The 26,370-nt window shown below is 35.7% G+C and overlaps 1 protein-coding gene across 7 annotated transcripts in view; it reads left to right on the top strand.

Moving 5' to 3' along the window:
* The first annotated feature begins 974 nt into the window (after positions 1–974).
* The window catches only part of LOC139734578 (regulator of G-protein signaling 7-like), a 97,149-nt gene continuing 71,753 nt past the window's right edge, over positions 975–26,370 (top strand). For all 7 annotated transcript variants that reach the window (XM_071645358.1, XM_071645352.1, XM_071645353.1 and 4 more), the window contains exons 1-2: positions 975–1,887; positions 25,888–25,984. In XM_071645358.1, coding sequence (XP_071501459.1) covers positions 1,804–1,887; positions 25,888–25,984 — 181 coding nt within the window. In that variant the 5' untranslated portion in view covers positions 975–1,803. The remainder of the gene's footprint in view (positions 1,888–25,887; positions 25,985–26,370) is intronic.

The following is a 26,370-nucleotide window of genomic DNA, read 5'->3' as shown; positions in this document are numbered from 1 at the left end:
TAAAGTGAGTGGACCTCATGATGATTCCTTACAACACACAAATGATTTGAAATTCAGTATATATCTCTAAACCTTTGAAAGTCATATATATATATATATATATATATATATATATATACATAATATATTTATATATCCTGTAAGAGAGTACAATATGTCTCCACATCAATGTTACCGAAAAATAAATTGTTAACCCTCTTTGTACCACATCTATATCCTGGCCATAGGTTTGTGTGTGAGATCAGTGTACACACAATCTCGTTGACACAGAAAGGGTTAAACGATTTTGGATGAGTTTATCAATTTATCCAGTTTCAGGGATATATGGTTTGCTCGAAGGGAATTCGTGATGTTTGTTTTCATTGTGTATACGTTACGTCTGTATGACGTGTTCATAATTTTTAGTGTTTCTAATTAGTAGTGAACCGGTTTATGCTTTATACATTTATATGGGAAAAAAGACACATAACGCGTGAGCTGAGGTGTGTCAAGATGTCTGGTGGCCTAGATTTGTCTGGGTGTGTAAAAATCTTTGTTTATTTCTCTCTCATTTTTTATGTTCTCGAAACTTGAATGTGCGATGTTGTGTTGATATATCTAAACAAAGTGATAGAAACCATCGTAACTCATCTTGCTTTTCTATTCGAACAATTCAGCACATTCACAGACACACGTCTTGCAAATTTTTGACACAGCCGTTTCTCTTGTGTTGATGAAAATTCAACCAAGCGGCTGCTGAGATAATGGGAAAGCATATCATTATGATGATATTCAGGTTCATAGGGGAATGGGAAAAGCCCTCCATCTTTTTGCATAAGATAATATATGCCCGCGCGGGACGGGCGTATATATATTCACGGCTGCATCATTATTCGTACACTCCGTGTAGCGAGCCCCGGCCCGCAGTGCCTCAGCAACATAATACACGGGTTGCAAGGTATGTACGACTATGTAGGTATGGCCGTCACCGCCGCGGAATCCACATTGCAACGTTGGAAACAGACTGATTTAAACTCGTGCGAGAGGCATAACAGATTGTAGTAATGCTCTCACAGAAGAACTGTGTCTTTAGTGGACAAGGGCTAGGTTTTTTAATCTTTTCTTGTGCCTGCTTGTGAGATGAGAGATAGTAATTATACTACTCCGCGACCAGCTGTCAAACTCGAATTAGTGTAGTGCCCTTGTGGTTTGTCGACTATCAGCCTCGGATACGCAATACACGTTTGGAGCATGCATTATACGTCGTGCACTCTATGGGAAAACGGATCGACCACATAACGCACACGCTTTCTACGTCCGATAGCAACGTAGCGAATGAAATGGAGACAACCACCATTCCCACGTTCATTTCTTCAGCTGTTGTTCGGGATCAAAGTACGCAAAATTTGCTGGTAATTACTTGCAATCAGGCCATGTTTTGGATCTGATACTTGGAATACACTGTGATTTGATACCCATTTCTCAGGATACTGTGGAAACGACTTCGTCTGCCGGTACATGCTTGTCTGGGATTTGCTCTTCCTGGGATGATTTCTAAAGAAATTCCGTCGCTGTTGTTGATCCAGAAATTTTCCATTAAAATCTAATTGCCGGTGTTTTTATGAGGGAAAAGGGTCAAGGAACCAAAGTATTTGATAGTGTTACACGCCGCTACTTGACAGGAGTGTGTGAAAAACAGTCTGTAATACCTGGACGTGGGCCGGAGTTGAAGACAGTTTGATCGGTGGTTCTCACCAGCGGGTGCATACACAGTGCGCTGCTGTGTGAAGCAGGAGTCTGTGTGGAAGAGGACAGGTGTAAATTATGCAGAAAATGGCACATTGGCGACGCGTCAACGGAGCTGGGGATGAAGAGTGTGCTCATCCGAACCTCATCGTTTATCGCAAGGTATATCAAAGCGAGAAAAAAAAAAACAACAAATCCCCGACATCTATTCACTTCTGTTTCTTTTAAAACCCAAAAGAGGAGTATTTGCTGTTGACACATATCCGTGTTGTGTGTGATTGTGTGTGTGGGTGTGGGTGTGTGTTTATGTGTATGTTTGTATTTCAGGTCTTGCACTCCTATCAATTTCCACTTTGCTTGTTAATCATTCATTTGTCTACCAGATATTGTGAAAATCAAATACGCCTCTTTCATTGGATACCTTGTGCATAGTTTATCACACAAGAAGAGTTCTTCTTGTGACAGAATTATTGATTTCCCTTTTCCTATAGGTTAGATTTCTTGTTATGAAATATTGAATTCAATAGTTTCAAAACAGAAATATAACAGTCATTAAAGTTCCCATTCTTAGATTAGTTTGATTCCTGGGCCCCATTTCATAAAATGATATCAAAAATATATTTGATATGATGGCAACTCTTGCTAGAATGGCAATGGTCATATAGTAATGACAAGAATCCAGATTCATGATTGGCTGCTTCTATTGGAAGAAGTTATTCCAGCAAGAGTTGCTATCCTTACATCTTTTATGAAATGGGACCCTGAAGTAAGAGCTCTCAATGCCTTGCTCAGAGAATCAAATAAGTATAGTGATTCTCCGGCTTGGATCAACTAGCCAACTTCAGACTGATCACTTAAATGTGCGCACACGATGTGTTCTTGACATCCTTTGTGATGGAATCCAAAAAGCTCTATGGTTATCAATGCTCTCAGGTGATACCTTAGCCTTATTTTTAACACATCTGACAAAACTCAATAGAGTATATTCCATGATAAACATCATGAATATTTTTAATTTGTTTGAATTTAGTTCTCGTTTTTAAAAAGGTAGGTGGGCAAGAGAAAGCTAAATTTCAAGTGAGAGAAGATGTATTTTGGGCGGAAGACACACAGTAAGAATGGGAGAAATTCAATTCGGTGGGAAAGACGAAGATTTTGAGATAATGGCATCAAAGCAGAGAAGTTGGACTCTAGGTGTGCTTTCTATAACATTTTTTTTTTCTCAAAGATGGTACAGTGGAAAAGCACAAGACATGAAAAATAGAGATGTGATATCCTGTGTCTATTATTTTCCTGTGATATCATAGATGCTTGTTAGCAGCAATCTTGTTCTCTTGATCAATGGGTACATAGTACATACATGCATTTTGTAAATTTGTCTGTGCCTGAAATTTTATCTTTGACAATAATCATAAAATACAGCTTGTATGTTATAGACTTACTATCAAGACTGAAGTTGGATTGGACAAAACAGAGTCTTCTTTTAAACATACATAGAGCCAAATCTCCTCAAGGTAGCAAAAGTTACTGTTCCCTTTCTGGCACTTTCATGTGCTTCAGAGAATAATGTCATGCAGTGTAAAATATCTACTGAATCTTGTAATTACTTCACTTGTATGTAGTGGAAATAAAACCAAAAATCTGATCAAATGAAGCAAAATTATAATCAAGCTACAAACATCTTTCTATTTTTTTAATGTCTGAGACGACAAAGTTTGCCAGTAACAGGCCATGGAACCAGTAGATAACAACCTGGCTTACAAGTGCTCGAGAGAAACAAGATGGGACAAACATGAATAACAGCATATTGTGTACGCCTTAAAATTCAGATTATCTGTGTAATGGTAAACATGCACATATTATTGTGAGACAGACTGTCGAGATAATGAGCCATTGAGCAAGGATGTCTGGCTGTTATGACAGTTTCCCTCATGTCTGCTGCACGTTTCTGGTGACCCTGTTTCATTAGCAAGCCCAGTAATACTGGTACTGAATACGTTGAGGGATAAAAACATTTAGTAGGAAATGACGTGAAGAGCATTGTTTGTATTTGTACTTGTGGCATAGTTATTGAGTGGCCAATTAGTCTACGACAATACATTGTGTGCCATACTTAAAGGCCACTGAGAATCCTTCCAACTCAAAAACAAAACAACAAACTGAGAAAAAAATAAATTTACCAAATGATTCCATCTTTTTTAATGAAGTAAGAAATTATGTGCAAAAGACTTTTCTATCACTGTCCACCTGTCCTTTAACCCACTGAGGACCGGCTGATTTTGCTACAACACGCATTTCCCATAGACACCTGCCCGAAAATACTTGGGACTCGTCCTCAGTGGGTTAAAACCCAGTGGCCACTGTTTGTTTGTTTTTTTTTTACATCCCAATATCAGCATGTCAAGCTGCATATATTCTGGTCACAATCAAGTAACAATTTTACTGAGAATCAGGAAATCTGAGAGACAAATTGAGCAGCAAAACAGATATCTTCCTGAAATCATGTCAAAATATTAAAAAACTAGAAAAGCACTCTTATATAGAGCGCAGACCTCCGCCAAGCAGCTACTTTCCCCCGATGATCTTGCTCTTCCCACAGAGATTTTTCTCCTCTCCACCACTGGGGAAAAGCTCTTTGGGCTCTTCCATAGAGATCAGTGATTTCCACCCATAGGTATACATGCTGAAAAATCGCCCGATTTCCCAATATAGAAGCCTTTGTTATGTCATAAACCCTCAGCTGCGCAGCGCGCCTCACCCTAGCAGAAACTAGAGCACGCACTTTAGTGCGCATTTGAAAACCTAAAAAATGCGCAGCTTGAACTCCCAAGTTCATTGACCCTACCTGTCAAAATATCAAAAACCCTTCATAAATTCCCCCCAAAACCTCTTGGATTGCTACCAAAATTTAATCATTTGTTACTTGTGTCATTCTCAACCTTTCGTGTAAGTTTCATCCAGATCAGTTCACTACTTTTTGAGTTATTTTGCACACGGACAAACAAACAAACAAACGGTAATGAAAACATAACCTCCTCCTTTGACGGAGGTAAAATGATTAAAAATCCTTGAAAATCCTTGCCTTCCTTTGTTGAGTCTACTCTGTTCCTGGAGAAAATACAGAGAGGACAAAACCAAAGTCAGAAATTGAAGGACAACAGTTGGTGCACATCTACATTGATAAACACATATCAGTCACCACAGCATACCACAGAAGATAGTCCAATCAGGAATTATAGCCAGTGTTGGAAAAATTCATATTGTGGTACTGCTTTCCATACACTGATACAGTGGTCGACACCTAGTGGTCATTTTCACTATTTTCTGTGAAAGTCAGTTGGATTTGTGTTTCTCATGAAGTCAATTAAAAAAGCATAATTACAAGATGATTATAATAATAGAAAGTATGACAATATCATCCAGTTGATTTTTTCAAAATTGTTTTAGATTGACTGTTAGAGCACCATAATTACATATTTCATGTAAAGGTAAAGACAGCTTGAATCATAAAATGAGATTTGGTAAATGCAGAGAATGCAAAGTATTATAACAAGAAAACAGTTTGATTCTCAACTCACAACATTATGTCCATGGTATATCTGTTTACATTGACAGATATTATGATTGTGAGTGAAGTACACATGTATTACTTTTCAGTGACACCGCATAATGGTCGATGTTTGTTCTGGCAGAGGATGTCTTGCAGCTTGTAAGATTTATGGTTCTACCTATAGATGCAAGAATGTTATATTTGTAAGTGAAATAAAAAAAAGCATTTTTTTTATGATCACCTTAATATTTTTATATATAAATTTGATATAATTAAGTACCGGTATGTGTTCACCCTGATCTGAACAGAGAAACACAATATAGATTTTACAAAAACCAACAAAATATCAATCTTAATTCAGAGCTGTCAGATAGTAAAAGGATGTCAAATGATTTACTTTCTGTTATATGCTGATGCAACCTTGTCTTGTTTAGTAGCTCAGAATTTCAGATGACCAGTATAAGGGAGCAGATTTGAAAGATACCATAAACATTGTAAGTCCTCTGACATTTTCCTTTAGCTGGCCACAGTTTTGCATGAATAAAGCTTGAATGACGATTGTCTTGAATTTCAATATCAATCCTTAAAAATTCATTCCAAAAATTGCAGATATCTGTTGAATAAATAGCATGCAGCATAAATCATTGCACAAGTTGACATGACCTCAGGGAATGAGAGGGGACATTTTGTTAACTGTGCATAGTTATCTTGTGGACATATGGGCAGTAGTTTATGTTGGTATGAACATGTGCCCAAATATGTATGCAACCATTACCACATGTATATGTGATAAGACTGGATTGCTGTAGAGAGTTACATGAATGGAACAGCTGTTTTCAGGTGTTGTTCTAGTTTTTTTGTTTGTTTTTTGTTTGTTTTTTGCATTACCTTTTAGGATTCAGTGTTGCTGCTTCTGTTTGAAATAAGAATCTGATGATACACTGCTCATTGCAGATCTTAGTGAATATAGTATTTTATGAAGGCTGTCAATGCTTTATATAAGATAGGGTTAGAATTTAATATGTGTCTATTCTATTTTGTAGACACAGATGTTTTTGATTTTAGTCTGTGGAAATATGTTGACTGTTACACAGATATGGGAGGCAGAGTGTATAGAATACAGAGCAGACATATGCTATACATGTATAGTTCAAAGGGCCCAGTGTGTACAAAATTAAAGACATTTGTGCATGACCAGGTACCAGCAATATTTTTGAAATACAATACCAGCAGATCAGATGAAAAGATACACTGTGGTGACATTGGATCGAGACAAGCTACATTGGAGGGAGGGAGACATTTTGCATAGGGTCATTAAGGGGGGTTTCTCTTTGTGCATTTTTTTTTAGGGATGCATTAAGCTGCGATTTTACTATTCGTCAAGAGACATTCTGTGTCATGCTCAACATGCTACAATATGATTATACCTCAGACTGACTGTCATGTTCACTCTCTTTAGATTTTAGAAGTGAGGCAGTTACAGTATGAAATATCTCTGCATGAGAAAGCTCATGGACTTTGTAATCCTGGTATTAGCTGTGGTGTGAAAAGGAATCTCTTGTCACATCTGTCTCAAGAACCAGCTGGTGATCTGATGTACCCACTCCATTTCTAACATTTAATGTATTCTTTCAGCAGTTATCAGAAGAAAACAAGAACTTGAGTGTAACTTGAGAATAAGATGATGGTATACATGTGTGACCGCTGTAAGAGAAATATGCAGTGGGAAAAAATATCCAAGCCACGAACATTGTAGATTAAAGAAGACTGCATGTCAGTTTTCTTTAGGTGGTATAGTAAGACAAAGGTTGAACAAGGTTTTTGTTATCTCACTGGATTAGAAAGAAATTAATATGAAATTTGCAAGGCCCTAATTGTGTGCAATTTTTATAAGATTGATGGTAAGAAAAGCCAATTTCATTTACTTTCATACACAAAGCATTATGCCATCCACACACATTTATATGTATGTGTACAAACAGACATCAAACGGAAAGAAAAGAAGAATCACAATTAGATATAGGTATACAAAGAAACATTTGAATTCAAAGGAGTACTCACATAAGTGCTCACAACTACAAAATTAAAATCATGTGTTTATGACCTCCTTTGTATGCAGGCTTTTTATCAATGTGATGTTTTTATGTTTAATGTGATTCCTTGCTATCATTCATGACAATAATTGGGTATGTTTACAGGTTTTTAGAGCCCTCTAAACTATCATCTCAAGATGCCCCTAGGTCTCAGCAAGACATTTTGTCTTTTTTCTATTCTCTCTTTGTGATCATTCAGAGATTTGAATTGAGAATAGGCATCCTATACTCGTTGCATATTTCCTATCGCAACAAATCTATGTACACTGAACTTTAGCATACTCACAAGAGGATTAATGAAATGTCTTTGCCTCACAGGTACATGTATTTCTTTTGAGGTACAATTAGCCAGTTCAGCCAATTATGCAATCTACTGGTATTTGCCGGATACCCCCAGCAGTTTATTCTAGATAGAGGTTCTCTAACCTTTATGTCTAAGAACTGAGGACAAAATCATCTGTTAAGTGGGAAGTCATACAAGCCAATCTTCAGAATATTCCTCTTCACCCTTTTTGAGGCAAGGTTGTATTTTTTCATAAGGGTTTTTTTTTTTCATAGAGTAATCTTTGTTCGTTAGGATAAAAAGGGTAAGTATGCATTATCTTGAACTGCAACACTGAGACTGAAAGGCAGTTAATGTTATCAATCATGCCTGTAAGATTAGAAAATTGTAATTCACCTTCATTTCAAGGACTAAGAAATTTTAAGTACACTGAGTATTAGGTACACAGTATTATACTGTAATTTTATGTAAGTTGCGAATATAGAGCTTATTCTTTATTTCATTGCCCTTCATTCAATGATAAAAGAATATGATGTAAAGAGCTAGGATCAATGTAATATGATGGGCTGTTTTACATGGTAAGGTGTAGGTACACATAAAGTCTATAGCATTTCATTTTGTTCACCAATATCCAGTTGTTTTGGGAATTAGGAAGGTGAATTCTGAGCACTATCTACGAGTTGTTCTACATTTTGAGAGACAAACATTATTGATTACAAGTATGATTGGGTTAAATGCTCGATATAGAATAGTGTTTCATTGGGCATGAAGGTAGAGTAGGATGGTTTGAACTGAGTGTTTAGCAATGATCAGCAAACTTTATCTTTTTTTTTCACAAGCATCTCAATCAAACGCAAAAGATAGTAACGTTAGAGTTTTCATCATCTTGTCATTGCAAATATACATACTGACAGTCTTGTTGAAGGGTTAAGTTCAGGAAGTAAATGTGGGATTAACAGTACTCATTTGATTTGGAGATTTTAGAGTGAAGGAATAAAATGCAGCTGGAGAATTATAAAATCATATTTGAAATGCTACATTGACATCTCATAATGTATATTAGCATAATGTGATATAAGGTGTTTTGTCTGTTGCAAATCACCCTCTTTTGCATTTAAGTATCCAAGTTAATAAAAATGTAAACTCTGTGTGTGAAAATTGTAGCATGACCATATTTCTACCAGTGCCATAGACAGTTTACATGAGTAACTTTCTCTTCTTGATGAAAAAAAAAATATATATATACATTTTGTGAAATATGTCATACATTTGCCTGTAGGGCATCCTTATGATGACATAATTTGACTTTTTGCGATGATGACAGAATAGACTCCGCAGAAGTGGACCTTGCTGTCTCTCCAAAACGCCACACAGCTGGCATGGAAAGAACAGACATTGTTTGTTCTCGTTATCAGTGCGTGCAGTACTGTCGTCATCAGGTTCCTTGGGTTGTACTGGTGTGAAATTTGAACATATGACATGAACCACACTTTAGGATGAAGACATGCTAGGAGACAGGATGTGTGTGTGTGTGTGTGTGTGTGTGTGTGTGTGTGTGTGTGTGTGTATGTATGTCTGGTTTGAGTGTACATGCACTATTTTTATAGATAAAAGTGTACTCTAGCATGAGTAATGGACATTGTAGAATTGGTAGAATAGCCAGTATGTTCATAATGTGACCATGTGATCAAGACACAGCTTTTACTTGCCATCTTCTCTGCTAAACACTTCATAATCATAAATAGATTGGAGTGTACTATATTTATAGTTTACTTTTTCACATTAACTGTGCCATTATTAAAAAAAGAACAATGTTACTAACAGGCAGACATGTGGTACAGTTTATTTTGTCACAATAAATACACAATGATTGAAATTAATGAGTTATTGTATATCCTCTGATGATCAGATATTGCATGCACTCTTGTGTCTGAGGTTGAAGATCAGTCAGCTATCAAGTGCATAGAATTCATATGGGAACACCAATTGACTGTGGTATGGGAGTTCTGGTTTCAATGATGTGCTTAATTATGCTTTCAATTAAAACAAAATTAGGCTTTGTGAAATATAATGCCTGCATGGTTTGCTAGGTTTACTTTGCACTCATTTTGTACTAGACCTTTACGTGACACTGCATTCTTATTCCCATTGCTATGTGTTACATGTGAATATCAAAAGACAGATGGATGTGAATTGGTTAAACAAAAACAAAAAATCATAAGACAATAAATTACTACAGGGCATACCCATCAAAACCTCTTCATTTACTGGTTGTGAAATGGATACAGAAAAATGTTCTCATTAAAGAGCCAAGCATTTAAAGTATAGATTCAATTGAGATGGGACTTCAGGTTTCCATTTTTATCTTTTTTTATCTTTTTTCTTTTTGAGATGGGAAACTTCTCATGAAATATGAAAGAGCATACAATTCTATAAAGAGGAATTCAAAGTTTATTTGACAAAAATTGGTTTTGAAATGGTTGAGATATCAAAAAACAAAGGTCCTAATGAAAGATGGGACCCATCATTTATTAAGACCACTTTGTTTTTACTTTGTCTTTGGATATTTCAGCCATTTCAAAACTGATTTTCATCTAATTAACTTTGAATTCCACTTAGAATTGTGTGCTCTATAATAATATGATAAATGGTTTCTAATTATCTCTCAGAAAAGTTAAAATCTTAATCCCACAACTTAACCAAAAATATACCATCTATTTAACATCATTCCCATCTTTTCTAGAATGTCTTTGTAATTTGGTGTGAAATGATACAGTGATTTCTAATGAAGATGATAATGCCTTGTCTTGGTATATATATGAAGGTTTGATTTACACAATCTCTGTTGCAAGTAAGCCATTTCATTTCATCAGTTGAATTATTCGTGAGGAGGTTTCAAAACATTTATTAAGACTGAGGCATTTCAAATGTAGCATATTCATATCTCATCAAGAACTCACAAACATCCTTCCACTTTTTATCACTGCTTTTATTTAGCCATTGACAGTACATTTATTTACTGATGAGACTAAACAGAGATTGTTATCTTTTGCCGATTTGCGAAAACTTAGGGTAGCTAAAAGATTTTAAAAGAAAACGGCAAAAAAAGAGAAAGCACAGTCTGTAATACCACCATTATGCCTCAAACTCACTGATAGAGCCAGAGAAAGAGGAAGCTGATTGCCTTTGCAATCACTGCCCTCCATCCAATAAATTCAGCCCCAGGCGTTAATCCTCCGGCATGTATCAATATTTCATCACCTTGTGCCTGGCATGTCACACCTCCTGTTGTTATGGACCTGTTGTTTGCACAAGGCTAATTGCCCTGCGTGAGTCACATCGATATTTACCCCTCTTTGTTTTCGGCGATTGGAGTGCCAACTGCGCAGATGGCAAGGAGCAGCTCTGGAAGGGATGGACAGGAATTGACAGATCAAAGGAAGTGGAAATGCATTCAAATTCCACTTCTCTGACATGCGACTGGAAGTTTATGATTTTTTGGGCATTGCAGTGTGTCCAGGTTCTTCAGCTTCTCAGCTGTTTATCTGTTGATTCTGATTTTTTTCCCTTAAATTTTCAAGACCTTACAATGTCTTGATATTCTCATTTTACTTGTTGTTGTGAAGTTAAAATGAGCTGTTGGCTGACGAGAGTTCAAGACAAATCAATGGTTTGAATGAGATCTCAATGCAAATTCTACATGTGTTTGTTTATGTGATTACTCAAGAAATATAGGACATTTAGCTCTTCTATAGTTATCATGTCACAAGTGTATTTTACTTCAGAGAGAGAGAGAGAGAGAGAGAGAGAGGGAGAGCAGCATTAACTCTACATCAAAGTCCAAAATCAGGTTTAGATTCTTTAAGATCAACAGTGTGTTGGAAAACTCAGAAAAATATAGTATGATCTTTTTAAAATGTGACATGTGATTGCATGATCTTTAAAATGAGTCAAAGTTTTAGAGTTAATTTCCATACATTTCAAAGTGCACGTGAAGATTCAAAAAGCATTTATACACTTAATGACATAATTTCCTCAATAAAAAAAAATAACAGTGTGACATTTCAATTCACAGGAGGGAGAATATGCAGACAGTGCTTTAACTTTTTTTAACAATTTTCTTGAGACAATATTCCAAGCAGATTGCATGACAGTAGTTCAGGAAAGATGTAATGAAGTTGAGTCTGTGGTTACATCATGTCCTTAAATGTCACTGCACATAATAAGCCAAGCATTATTCGTGACCTGAGATATTAGAGCACAAAAGTCATAAAAATATGTTGATTTTATATCAAACTTTGAGTTCTCAAATCAAGGCAAAAATTGGTTATATATATATATATATATATATATATATATATATATATGTATATATATATATATATATATATAAACATTTGTATATATATGTATATGTACATGTGTATACATACAAGCATATATATAAGTGCCCTCTGTGCACTTTTTAAAGTCTAAGAATGTTTAGAAAATACAAAGGTTATAGGCCTCAGTGAAGCATGTTACTATGTGTTACTATGGTAAAATATATTAGCCAATTATATATATATATAGATAACTAATCACATTTATGCTTTCATATACATAAACTTCAAAGGTTATATTCACAAACTATTTACTTGGTTGCTCAGTTCCATACCCTTTATGTGGTAGGTGTTGTTTGAATATTAGCTACTTACAAGAGAAAAGTGTATACCCATAAAAGGCTTTGTGTGTACTGCTGATCCACATGAAAAAAAAAAGTGTGAATTGAGTAAGGCTGCTGTATAGCAGACTACAAGTATATGTTACTTGTGGTTAGCACCACTATGTTGGGTTTTACATTGTCTTCATGCAGTGGTTATTCTATGCAGATGAAATTACAATCAAACTTACCGGTAGCTGAAGTGTACCAGCAATTGCAGACTTGGACAAACAGCTGGGAAACACTCTGCAAGTACACACACATGTATACCCTGTGTGAAAAGGCCATGGGTATCTGCTCAAAAGCAATGTGGCATTTCCTATTCTGAAGATTAAGATGAATAGAAGGTAATAGAAGGAGAGTAACAAAATATTTAGATCTGGTTGATCTTCCAAGGAATGGGTGAATTACACCTGGGGTACTTTCTCTTCTCTATAAGAAACTTAAAAAAAATTGAAAACATGTAGGCTATTTAAAAAGTATATTTTGCAAATACAATCATGTGGAGGGAGCAAAAGTATGTCACAAAATGCAGCTGATAACCTAGAAAGGATTAAAAAAAATGCAAATAAAGATAATGTGGTTTTGTACATACACATAGTTTTTTTTTTTTTTTTGGGGGGGGGGGTCCATAAATTTCTCCTCCAGACAATAATAGGGCAGAATCTACTATTAGGGTCTTTACTACTCAGTATCCAGAAAGTCATTAATACTCTTAGTTGAAGACGAGTCCCGAGTATGTTATACTTGGATGGGCAGGTGTCTATGGGAAATGTGTGCTTTAGCAAAATCAACCCATCCTCAACAGGTTAAGAACCTAATGTATGGGAGTACCTTAGTATTACCCAACCAGCATTCTCTCTCTCTCTCTCTTCTGCTGGGCAATATGGTTATACAACAGTTCATGCGAAGGACATCATGTGAATACACTGCTCTCCAGTCAGCCATTGTATGATCACATAAAGCCACGGTCACCTCTCAGCATCACTAATGCACATGTTATTTCCAGGGGGAAAGTATTTACTATTGCCCTGGGGATTGCAGAATTGAAAGATTTCTCCAGGGGTTTTTACAGATGACATATGATTTTAAATAGAGACTCGCTAAGATATGTTTTAGGCAGTAAGCAAAGTTGCAAAATCCAAAATGTTACGTTTGTTTAAAGAATTGTCATTTTTGTCAAGGCTCATTTCCATATTGCTCACCATGATGTATACTACACATAGGCCTATGCTATTAAAGTACAGGATACATTGTTCAGAATTAGAGGCATACGGACTTGGTATTAAAAAGGTCACTGATGGATAGAGTGATGATTGCCACCATCTTCATTATGAAGACTGATTTAAAGCTGGTTAAATGTCAATCAAAGTAGATCGCAGGTGTGTATAGCATGCACTCTCTTGTGTACAGAAGCAGTAGTCGTTTACCATTTCCTATATGCTGTATCAGCAAGAACAATGACTGAATCAAGAGACAAACTGAGATTGATGTTATATTGACAATTTTTAATATACTCACCATACAACTCTATTTTATTCGTATTTTGGGAATGCTTGTGATGGGTAAGCATCAAAATTATGCAACTGCACCCTCTTCAATTCCAGGTCTGTGTGCCTTTAAATATGGACTGAGACACAAGAGTGTAAAAGACTTGGGTACCTTGAAATCAAAGCAACTATTTTCTGTGGTAGCAACTATAAGGAACCAACTGTAAGATTTAGCAATTTAGTAGATATATAGTGCAGATTTAATCATCTATGTGGCAGTTTACAGAAGTTTAAAAAACATTCTAGAATTCCTTTCCAGACATGCCTTTCTTATCTAAAGGGAGAGTTTTTACATTGTGAAATACCCATGAAACTACATCACATTTCTACTGTGCAACATGTGATTGTCCATTATTATCAAAATATGATTATGCCTAGAAAAAGTGTGATAACACTAATCCAAATCTAGGTGAATTGTAATACCACTCCAATACACTCATTCATAGTGAGATGCCTTATACAATGAACAAGAACTTCAGGTACAATTAGAAGTTAAGAGAACTATTCCATAAGAGTTTCAGACTGTTTCTATGCCAGTTCACTGTTCGGTTGATGAGACAAAACCCCTTCCAAGTAGTCACATGAAACTTTTCCAAGAACTTAACATATTTTGAGCTCATTTCAAGTGAATGCAATGCATTATTCAAATGTGAAACACTTCAAAAGACTACATTATTGCAGGTCCCAGCAACAGAAATTATCGTGTAGAAATCCTTTTTCCTCCATCTTCTTTTCATGCAAGAACATTACATGGGCTTGATTTTCTAGGAATTGAAGTCCTTTACACCCACAAAATTGATGCTGCTTATGTACTCTTAGGTGCTAGAGTGATCACACGTTCAAACTTCAGATTAAGCTGTCGTATAAACCAAAAACAGTGAATGGTTTTGTGTTCGCAATCAGCTGGTGCGTGGCACAAACATGTGTGTGCCCGAAAATAGAGTGAGACTTACTAGTCGGGCCACTCTGAACAGCACTGCAATATCTATGCGTGTGTGTGCGTGTGTGTGTGTGTGTGTGTGTGTGTGTGTGTGAATGGCTTCTAAATTCTCTGTTGATAATTTTTCTTTCCCCTCTTGTGACTTAAAATGTTAGGGCTTACATCTCGGCCAGATTGATACCAGTGCGATAATGATGTGATACATACATTTTTAGCATGGATCAACCAAAAAAATGTGTTGACAATACATGATAAAATGTTTGTACCTCACATGAAACTGAAATCCACAATAAGTCCTCCAACAAAAGAAATAGCATTTACAAAGAGAATGAAGGGGGGGGGGGGGAGGAGAAGTAGAAGAAGGAATTAAGCAGAAAGAAATGACTAATTCAATTTTTTTTTGCATATGAAATGCCATTTAATGCATAGATGATCTAAATCTGGCTGTTTGAACTTGACCCAACAAGGATGAGCTCATTTGCCATGTAACATGCATTTCCCATATACACTCTTCTGAACATACTCATGACTAGTCTTAAATGGGTTAAAAGATGTTTCAAAGTCAAATCATTATATATGGGCAAGTCCAAGATAAGGTCCCCTCAGAAGGCAAAATTTCATCTTTGCTTAATATTGACATGTTTGGTATCATTTTGAAGCTTATGATTTGAAGTTTTGATTTCCATGGAGGAAAAAAATATATTTTGTAAATTTATGCAAATTTCAAGGGCTTCATTTGCATAAATGTGAAACACAGCGTTACGTATGGGACATTTATAAAAATTCATATTAATTCAAAGGAAAGCAAATGATATTTGATTAATATGTGGACATAAGAAGTTCATCAAATAGTTTAACTTGGTATGAAAATTTAGGGATTATGCAAATGAATATGCAAATTAGCTCGTGTCCTATCATGAGATGTCCCATACGTAACAAATTGAGGTCATTTTTTTAGGTTTTTTCTGAAATTGCTAAGGTTATATTAATGCCCTTTTGGAAAGTTCTAATTTATTGTTTAGAGAAATTAAATACCATAGAAAAAAGAAAAAACAGTAAAAGGAATATTTTTTATTAGGCATTGAAATAATGTTACGTATGGGACAAATGCGTTACGTATGGGACATCCTCATACATAATGCATGTGAATGCATGTAGCTAGCTGGGAAGGTCTCTCAGTACACAAATGGTCAATCATCCTGAAGAAAGCATCCCAACATTGTGGCTACTTTTTGAGTTATAGACACTTTAAACAATACATGTACTTGACTGAACAATTTTCAGAAAGGGGGAGGGGAAAATGGCAAAATACAGAATGAAAAATCAGCATTAAAGGGATGGTATAGTTTTTTTGCAGAAATGGGGATTCAGTTTTCAACATTTAATGAGATGATTGGAAACCAATTATATGAATTACTAAAGAGCATACAATCCTAAGACTAGAGGAATTCAGAGTTTAGTGATGGAGATCCAATTTGAAATGCTTGTAATATAAATATTTAAAAAAAATATAAAGTAAAATGATTTTTTTTTAATTGCAAGTGATACACAAATTGTCCTTATTCAGGTTTCAATAATAGTTCATGGGTATACATACTGAGGTGTGACTCGAATCAATGACCTGACTGCTAGACAGACATCATATCTACTCGATCACTGGGGTTCCACGCAGCAGGTATTGCTTATTTATAAAAATTAATATTTCTTGTGTCAAATTGTGTTTTATTGAAACGAAATGGCAAACTGCCCTTCATCAATGGAAGTAAACACTTTAAACTAGTCAATTTTTCAGTAGTAACTATCCTGATAAAAATAGGGCATACACACTCAGGTTGGTCATAAAAATATAGAATATGATTAAATATGATTATGATGGTAAATCTTTGGGGAATATTGTTCCCTTTACTGGATCAGTATTTGAGTAGTTTCAACTGATTCATTTCAATAATTATGCAAAAATTTGTTTATGGGTATTTTGCAAAATTACTTTGCAAAATACCCATAAACATGTCTCTCCACACACTAAACGAATGGGGGACAAAGGGCATGCATACTCAGGTTGGTCATAAAAATATAAAAATATGATTGAATATGATTATGATGGTGAATATTTGGGGAATATTGTTTCCTTGACAATCTGGATCAGTATTTGAGTAGTTTCAACTGATTTTACTTCAATAATTATGCAAAATACCCATAAACATGGTTCTTCACACACTAAATGAATGGGGGACAAACTGTCCCATACGTAACTGTCCCATACGTAACACGTCATGTCTGTCTTTAATTAGAACCTGTAATTAGAGCTTTTTGCCTAATGACACGAAACTTACCTGTGATAATCTTGAGTGTTGTGACTTTCATCACAATGAGTTACAAGTTGTAGAATGAAATACTTTCAGAGAGTTTTGAGGTTGAAAAAAATGTTCAAAAAAACAAAATTTTTCTGGTCCCATACGTAACGGCACATATTTTCTCTTCTAGAATATAATTGTGAAGGTCATTTTTCTCCATTTTTTGCATGATTATACTTCTCCTAGATATCAATCACCATGATAAAGTTTAATATGATCAAAAGCCATTAACACTATTTTTCAGGTCATAAAAGTCTCTGAATGTCCCATACGTAACGTGCGTGTTATCTTGGACTTGCCCATATATGATGACTGGCGGGGGAAGGAACATACCGAATGTTCCACCCGAAGGGTTTGAAATGCTATTGAGGGACTTATAGCCTCCCAAAATAGCATTTCAAACCCTGAGGGTGGAACGTTTGGTACATGTTCCCGACAACTAAAGTCATCATCTGTTACATTATATGGGTTAGTCAAATCTGCTTTTTCACATCGTATGGAATAGGCAAATTTATCCTATCAATTGCATGAAAAATATGATCGTTCAATTGTTCGGTATCGTTTGTCATTTGTTACATGAAAATGTTTTCCCATGGGAGAATGTTACAAAAATGTTCTGCCCATGTGCGAACATAACCAATGTGCCTCCATCATGTGACTGTGTTTAGCCAATCGCTAACCGGTATTTGACTAACCCATGTAATATATTGAATGGGTTAGTCAATGCCACCACAACTTTCATTCGAATGTGTCCATTTCACATCCCGAAATGACAACAGAATGATTTTGATGAAGAAAAACAAGTGTTGTTGAGGATATGAGATGAATATTGGAGCCATTTCCTTTGTTATTTTCTGTTCATCCTGACATACATCCACACACACATGTGCACATTGACTATGAATGTCTTTCAAGATGTAGTATTTACAAGGAAGTTTAATGCAAATACCAAACCATATATTATTTCCAGCAAACCAGCAGTTATGCTAGGAATAGAATTAAGTTTTACTCAATTATGAAGAAATCAGTTCTCCTATTATGCAATTATATCATAAATAAATTCCATGGACAGGAAAAAAAATGATTTCATGATTCTTCTAGGAAGGAACAATTTCATTGTGCATGGTGTTTGGCCAGCACACACATAGACATATATAACTTTGTACAAAATAATGACAAATTAAATGACAATTCAGATTCAGTTGTGTAGTAAGGAACATGTGCAGAAAAAACATATCAAGATGAGTGATATCTGTTCCCCCCCAAAAAAAAAAAAAATGTAAAAAGTCAATATGAAAAAAAAAGAATGAAATGATAGAAAGAGAGGGGTATACGAGTCGTGTAGTGAGATTTTATACAAGGTTTTGATTATATAGAATTTTGATTATACACGCTTTTGATTGAAGGACAGCACAGTATCAAATCAACTTTCAATTATTTCACCATTCTGCCTGAATTGTGCCTGAAATGTTAAGGCCATTACCTTTAGCCCATTCATTGTGTCTACGTGTCAATATTTGGTGGAGCTGTGTGATTAGATTGAGATGAATTAAAACAGGAACAAGTTTGACCTTTTATGTTTCCTCAGTGACAAAACTGAGCTTACCGACAGCCTGTGACCCTGGAAAATATCGAGCCAAAGTCAGTGGCTAATCGTTGATTCCACTGGTGGAAACAAAAAGAAAAAAGATAATTTTACATATGCAGTATAATTTGGGAATTTTTAATGAAGTATACTTGCAAGCAATTGTGAGAGCTTTGAAAACCATGCATACATTTTCGATTCCTTTTAAAGTTCTTGTTGTTACAATAAAAGATTGTTTTTAGTGTATAGAGTGACTTTGTTGAACACGCCCATTGCTAACGAGCGATGATGGTATAGCAATATCAACTAAACTGGTCAAATTTCAAATCAAAACACAGAAATCAGTAAAACCTTTTCCTTTGACTAGAGATTTGGACATGCCTGTAGTAGAACCTTATGTCCATGTACAATCACCTAAATTGTTGTAGATAATATATGGAAACTGATAGATGAACTATACATTGAGATGTGTTGAAGTTCTAGTACGTACCATCTATTTCGAAAGGGATGTATGCAACTTGGCAACTATTTGAGTGCACTGTTTGTTTATAATGTACAGTATCACATGTGAGTGTGTGTGTGTGTGTGTGTGTGTGTATATATATATGTATTATACATATAAACATATTTTAGGTGCTTACATGAAATACATGTATGTGTGATCATAATGTTATGTCACACCTCCATCTACTGCAGATATGAAATCATGTGCAAAATCATAAAGTAACGTGTTCTGTACAGCATGGAAATGATAATATATGAGATAAATTCTTTACAGGCCTTATCTATGACATGAATCTATGTACAAGGTAAATTGTCATCTAAGAACGGGCCACATTTACACATTGCATGATGTCTATGCAATTACACTACCACCTGCTTCAACCGTTGGTGAGGGTCGAGTAAAGGATGGTGACAGCCACTGTATTTGTTTTGTTCAAATGTCATTTATTGATCCAGAAAATGAGGTGAAATCACATACATCTGGCAAGCTCCTATTTGCATTTTTTTCCTCTTGTCTGCATACTGCACCCCTGTAATGAGGCATTAACACCTGTATTTGAGAATTATATAAATTTCAATGTGACAGCAATAGAGAAATGGGTTTAGCACACGTTGAAGCACACTTCTAGAATTTCCTTCGCCGGTAAACGTTTTTCTGTTTTCACTTCATTATTCTACATTTTGGCTTATCTAATTCTATTTTCTGGCTGTTTGTCTTATGAAAAAAGCCCTGATATTATTTTTTTTTTCAAGTAGTGGACATTGTACAGATGCTGTTCCAATCTCCTGCTGATGTATTATTTTTGATTTGGGATAACATTCCATGGTTTGAGATTTCAGTGCTCTGTATCTCTGATGTCAGTTTCTTTTTAGTCATCTACCTTAAGAAAAAAATGGGAAACAATATAATTGATATCTGCATTCACTCCTTATTAGTTTGATGAAATGAGGTCAAGAATTACAAAGACTAAAATCATGTTAAGAGTGTGCATGTCAATGTGTATACAAATTAACATATGCTATACATGTTTTGTCATATAATATATTGCATTTGTATATCATTGCATATGCATGTGAGTTTATATTTGCACAATAGAGATATACGTATTGATAATGTAATAGGGACTTATCTGCCCTATGGGATTGTCTCCTTGAAATTACATTAGTGATTTTAGTCGCTTTGTCAAAAGATGTGTAACTAGAGAATGTCTTGCTGTGTTGCCTCTCGAACAAATAAAATTGCTGGAAGACCTCTTTCCCAGGTATGTTGGACACTCTGAATATGATGGAGTATATGGAAGAATAATGAAAATTGATAGTGTGCAATTTGAAAGACCTATTTCTGTCCCTCAAGTCAGTCTTCAGTCATGGATGAAGCTTATCTTGCTCTCACTCCTCAAGAGATCTCTGGTGCCCCTGTGGGGATGCCGTGCATTGCTTTAGCTGAACACGAAGAGTAGATTGTGACGATGAGTGACATTGTTGTGTCATGTTACAAGATGGTATCATGCACGGCAGTCTTTCACAGTTATGTGTCAGCTGCCCTGTGATGAAATGACCGCTCAGCAACCTCAAATGCTGATATGGGGTTGTCTGGGAGCTTGCTAAATATTTCCCTCGCTATATTTACATCGTATATAGACTTTGAATATGATCTGCCTGTAATGTGCGAAATGAGAAGGCCTGTGTGGGCTTGTAAAAGAATGAGTTTGCTCACTTTTCAGCACAACTGCACATTGCATCATTTGAAACTAATCTGGACCTTCCTGTGTATTAAAAACTTCACCTAGGACAATGTTGTTCCTGTAATGAATTTTTACAGAAAATATGCAGTATTCACCACTTTTCTTCTTGCGTAACACTCTTGAAAATGCTGTGAGAGTACAGTGGAGAAATAGAGACATAAAGAAAGTGAGGAAACATTAATGGGTAACCAAAGGTCTGAGTAAAATCAAGAGGAGCATTTATGACATAGAACTACAAATTTGGGAGTATCCCTAAAAGAATTTAGATGAAAGATACAGTAGATAAGAATATATTGCCATGCAAGTGGGATTTATGAATGGGATGATACTGAAGAATCATTAAAAAGTCTTTTGTACAGTACTTTAATTCCAAATGCAATTAATGTTCTTTGATGAAAATTGCTGTATCATCATGCAAGGGTGTGTCAACATCAAATAGAGGAGGGCTAAGAAGCAGGAGAGTAAAAAATTGATTTCAAATTGTGTGCATTCATGGGGTATCAGTGTACTAGTCCGCAACAAAAAACATTCAGTATGCAAATCATGTGCTGGTCCTTTTTTTTTTTAAACAAATAGAACCATCGACTCTTAGATATTAAACATATTGGGACAAAATCAAATGCTAAGATGAATGACGGAGAGATCACTTGGTCTATTTGTTAATGGTTATAAGATCTTCATGAGATGAAACCGTGTATTCCAGTGGCTTAAAGACAAAATATTGGATTATGTTGGAATTCAAGAATCTCTATTTTCATTATGAAATTTCCTATACATTTACTTAATTTGCACTTAGGCCTCCTCAAAAAAAAATCACAAACAAAGGCAACTATGAGATATAGAATAGTATGTCATTCAGAGTTAATGCTTTCACATGAAACACAAGATGCCACAGCTAACCGAGATTGCTAACATTATTTACAAACATGACATGTTCAGTGACTTGACAATACAAAAAGGAAAAAAAAAGAAATATATGTATGATAGGCCTATATATATATTTGTATAGAGAAAAGGGAGGGGTAGAGATACAGAAAACAAATGATATGAAAATGGGGGGGGGGGGGGGGGGGGGGGTATGGCAAAGAGAGAAATGCAATGCCAGTGCCGAAAATGGCTGTGTAATCAATGCAGTGACGCACATGGGCAAATTTGTATCACAAAGCCAGAGTGCTGGCAACACAGTGGTGAGAAGTACGCGCCACATTGTATGCAGTAACAAGCAAATGATGTTCCATCGTCTTGATACTCGAGTATGTGTGTGTGTGTGTGTGTGTGTCTGTGTCTGTGTGTCTGTGTGTGTTTGTGCAGATTGCGAGTTGAGCACTCTACATGGTTGTGCAAAAACCTTCCCTTGTAAAAATGTCTGTGTGTGTATGTGTGTGTGCTTGTGGGTATGTAATTTTGTCCAAGTGTGTGGTAGGAGTGTGTTTTAGGGTGTCTTCATATCGCCCGTATGTGATGAGTTGTATTGTGGTTGTTCTCCCTGATGCAAATGTGTGCGCACTTGTGCGTGTGTGTGTGTGTGTGTGTACTTGTGCGTGTGTGTGTGTTTCAGCATTCAAGCTGATACCAGGGGTTTTGCTGGCACCACTGTAATTACATGTATGTGGGTACATGTTTGTTACATTTCTAGCAAGTACGCAGGAGAACTTCAGATAAGTTTGACAGTGGCATAGCATTGAATGGATGCTATTTAACCACAGATTTTTACCTCATTGTGTTTTAACTTACATCAAAATGGATCCACCCCACCCCTTCACCACTACCACTGTATACTTCAGACAATATTGAATTTCCCAGAGACAATTTGATATTTCTCTGGTGTTACTTCATTGAAGAGTGAATGTGTGTGATAGAAATTGTTACATTTATAACTTTTTTTAAAATAGAATAAACACTTATTACAATGCTTTTTGCATTTGTTTCTTTTTGTGCCCAAGGAGAATATGGGTAGTACTTTTACAAGAGTTGTAATTGAGCATCACCAGAAATGCAAATCATTTGACCAAGTGCACTTTTTTTGTTTGTGAAATATTTGTCTTCAAAAACGGTTTGCAAATCTATCACAAATGACATGTTTGAATTCTGACGTGAGCTGAAAGGGCAAACTAAATAAAATATTGCATAGATCAATGTATTCTTTCATAAAGAGTGGAGCTGTTGATCATGATCTCTCTAAGAGTAACATTTTTCAAGATACAGTGCACTCCCATTATAATGAACACGGTTATGACGAAATTCCGGTTACAACGAAGTAAAGATTTGGGCCACAACATTATCTACTCTGTATTTCTATTGTTTATTTGCTCGGTTATAACAAAATTTTGATATAACGAAAGAAAATTGCCGGTCCCGAGGACTTCGTTATAACGGGAGTCCACTGTATTTGTTATCTTCTTTATTAATTTCACACTTCATTCTAGAAGTGTTGAATTAATTATGAACTAATACTGTCTTTTGATTGTTCAGTCCATGGCATACATGTCGGTATACATACTGTAAAACGAGGAATGTTCGCGTGCATTTTGATTTCACAAATTTTCGTGAGAGCAGACTTTCGTGAAATTAAAATGCATGCTAAAGATCTTGTCTACACTATATGCATTGAATGTTAGAGGCAACTTGCAAAAATTTCATGCAGCGAATAAGGCCATCAGCTCCAATTCGCGATAATTTCATGCCGCAAAAAATATAGTGTTTTACAGTATAGGGCAGGTGCTAACCACTAGTAAGGTGCCAATTTTGCGGTGGAAATAAATTGTAGACACTTAGTCAATGTCTTCACAGAGAGGCAAATATTCTTCATTCAATACTTCTATGGATCCTTCTATAGGTTCAACAAAAGTTTTTTTAATTTACCTACTGTAGATTATACATTCAACTATGCCTTACAATAATTTCTTTTAAGACATCAGTGGGGTAGGGGGTATTTATTAACCCATTTTGTGCCAAGAACTTTAGACAGTATGTACAATGCTATGGGGTTTTTGGTGGAATCAGCACTCAAAGCGCTGAAAGGGTGAACAGGTGGCAGGTACTCAAATAATCACCATAACGTATTCAAAAGTATACTTGCAAGTCTTCCCTATATTCTAAAGAGCAAATTCCCACCATCTTTACCAGAGTAAAATTAAAACAACAATATCAACAACCCCAGAATGGAAGAGTGGGAGAGGTTCCATCAGCATTTGATCTACAGAAAGAAAGTTTGGGAATTTTACATTTCTGCATTGTCACAAAACAGTGACAGTAGTTGCAAACAAATGCAGTTTAGATGAAATGATAATGCAATCACTGCTCTGACTGACCTGTGAACAAATCTTAAGCAATTTGGTGTCTTTCATTTGGTTGGGAAAAGAAAAAAAATGGTTCTTACGTGAAAATTGATGAAAAAGATTTGATGACATCATCACATTAGCTAATTTGCTTATGGAATTGTGACTGATATTCTTTGGTAAAAATATGAAACTTTGAAATTACATGATTTTTCTTGCTGTAAGTCTGATTTTGATTCAGGTCATTAAGGTAAACAATTAACATGGTAATACTACAGGTATGATCCTTAACTGTTGAAAGCCTATTATCTCCAGTGGTGCAATGATTTACTGCCTTCTGAGGATAAGGAAAAAACAGTGATACAAGTAGATGGGGGAGGTGCTATTGCCCATGTCATTCAAGTTCATTTTAAAGGTATTTTTGGACTCGTGTTAAATACAAATTAATGTAGCAAAAATAGGTTGAGACCAAATTGATTACAACCACGTGAACATTAAGAACAGTTAACCGTAGGATGCTCTAGTTAGTGCTTAAAATCATTTTTTGAAGTTGCAGTGTGAGTGAAATAACAGGATTTGAAAACAATCTTATGGTACAGTATATTAAAGGTACATTCAAGATGTAGCAGGTTATATAGGCCTACATAGCATCTTTTGATCTCCATGCGTCAGAGTAAGTATGGCTTCATGGCAATAGGAGGCTTCTCTCAGTTTGTTACAGTGACTTGAGGTACACCATGTCATTCCCAAGGACTGGAGGTCAGATCAGCAGAACCTTGGATGAAGAACTACTCAATTACTCATATTAGCGGTCTAATACACACACAGAAATGTCATTGATGAATAAAAACATAAGATGGGAAAATTTCATGCTGGCAGTACTTGAAGTAGTAACAAGCAGCATCAACGATAGACTTCAAGAAGATAAGTCTACAGTTAAAACAGGTGCTCACATTGTTTCACTTTCTTACATCTAGAAAGATATTGTTTTGAAGTGCAGGATCATCTGCATTCAATATTTGTGGTCTATCACTGGACTTTTCACTCTGTGCTCTTTGATTTTCACACTTCTACGCTTACATCTATTACTAAGCTCACACTCGCCGAAGTTATGATTGCTGATAATTTGTCCCAAAAAAGTGAGAATTGATTGATCAAATTCTGGTCTATTGATAAAGTAATATAAAATAACAGTTATAGTGAGAAAAGGGTACAAGAAGGAAACAGATTTGGCAACTTATCTGTAAGTGCTCACAAGAGGTAAGTGGGCTTCGTACAGCTGTATGTCTGTGAGACCATACATATTTTCACAAGAAGAAAATATGAAAAGTAGTAACCATACAGCAGAAGAGTGAGTTTATGAATATTATTAACAAATGAATAAAATTGATCTTCTATTCTGCATTTGGGTCTATTCTGCATTTGGGTGTATTCTTTTTATTGAATTTTAGTGTGACTTAAAACTTTATAAAGACTTCATATTCCTTTGCATGAATGTGCCAGCTCTTGTGCTGTGAAAATGCCTACAATGTCAACATTACATTTTATATATGCGCATTCCCTGTCACTTGTTTTCAGATTGAAAAGTTGATACAGTGTATGCAGGATGAAAGGAATGGAGTCCCCGTGCGGACGGTGAAAAGCTTCATGTCCAAAGTTCCCAGTGTGTTCACAGGTAAGGTATCACACAGAACTGTTTTGACTGTACTACCTCCAACCTTTCTCCAATAGACTTGTGTAGATTTACCAGGTACCTCTGTGAGTGATTATAAATAATATCTGGTCATACTTGGCTTTGAAGTCTAACTACAGTTTGGAGGAGTAACGGTATGGCTTTTGCAAAAGAAGATGGCTAAAAGTCCCAATAATTTGGATGGTAAAATTCCTGAAGCCAGCTGTGCATAATGTCTATATGTGTGTATTTGTGAACTGTTTTAAAATCAAATATGTGATATCTTATTCACCTTCTGTCCAACTTTCAAATCACGATTCTTGCAGCATGTCGTGTACTGTTAGGAATTGATGATTTTGTATAAGCACCTATAGTTCCTGTAGAAATGA

Source organism: Diadema antillarum, unplaced genomic scaffold, assembly GCF_040938485.1.
Source record: "Diadema antillarum isolate AM-2024a unplaced genomic scaffold, OU_Dant_1.0 seq00000533_RagTag, whole genome shotgun sequence".
Taxonomy (NCBI): Eukaryota; Metazoa; Echinodermata; class Echinoidea; order Diadematoida; family Diadematidae; genus Diadema; species Diadema antillarum.
The sequence above is the reverse complement of the archived record's forward strand: the minus strand, read 5'-3'. Positions and strand labels throughout refer to the sequence as shown.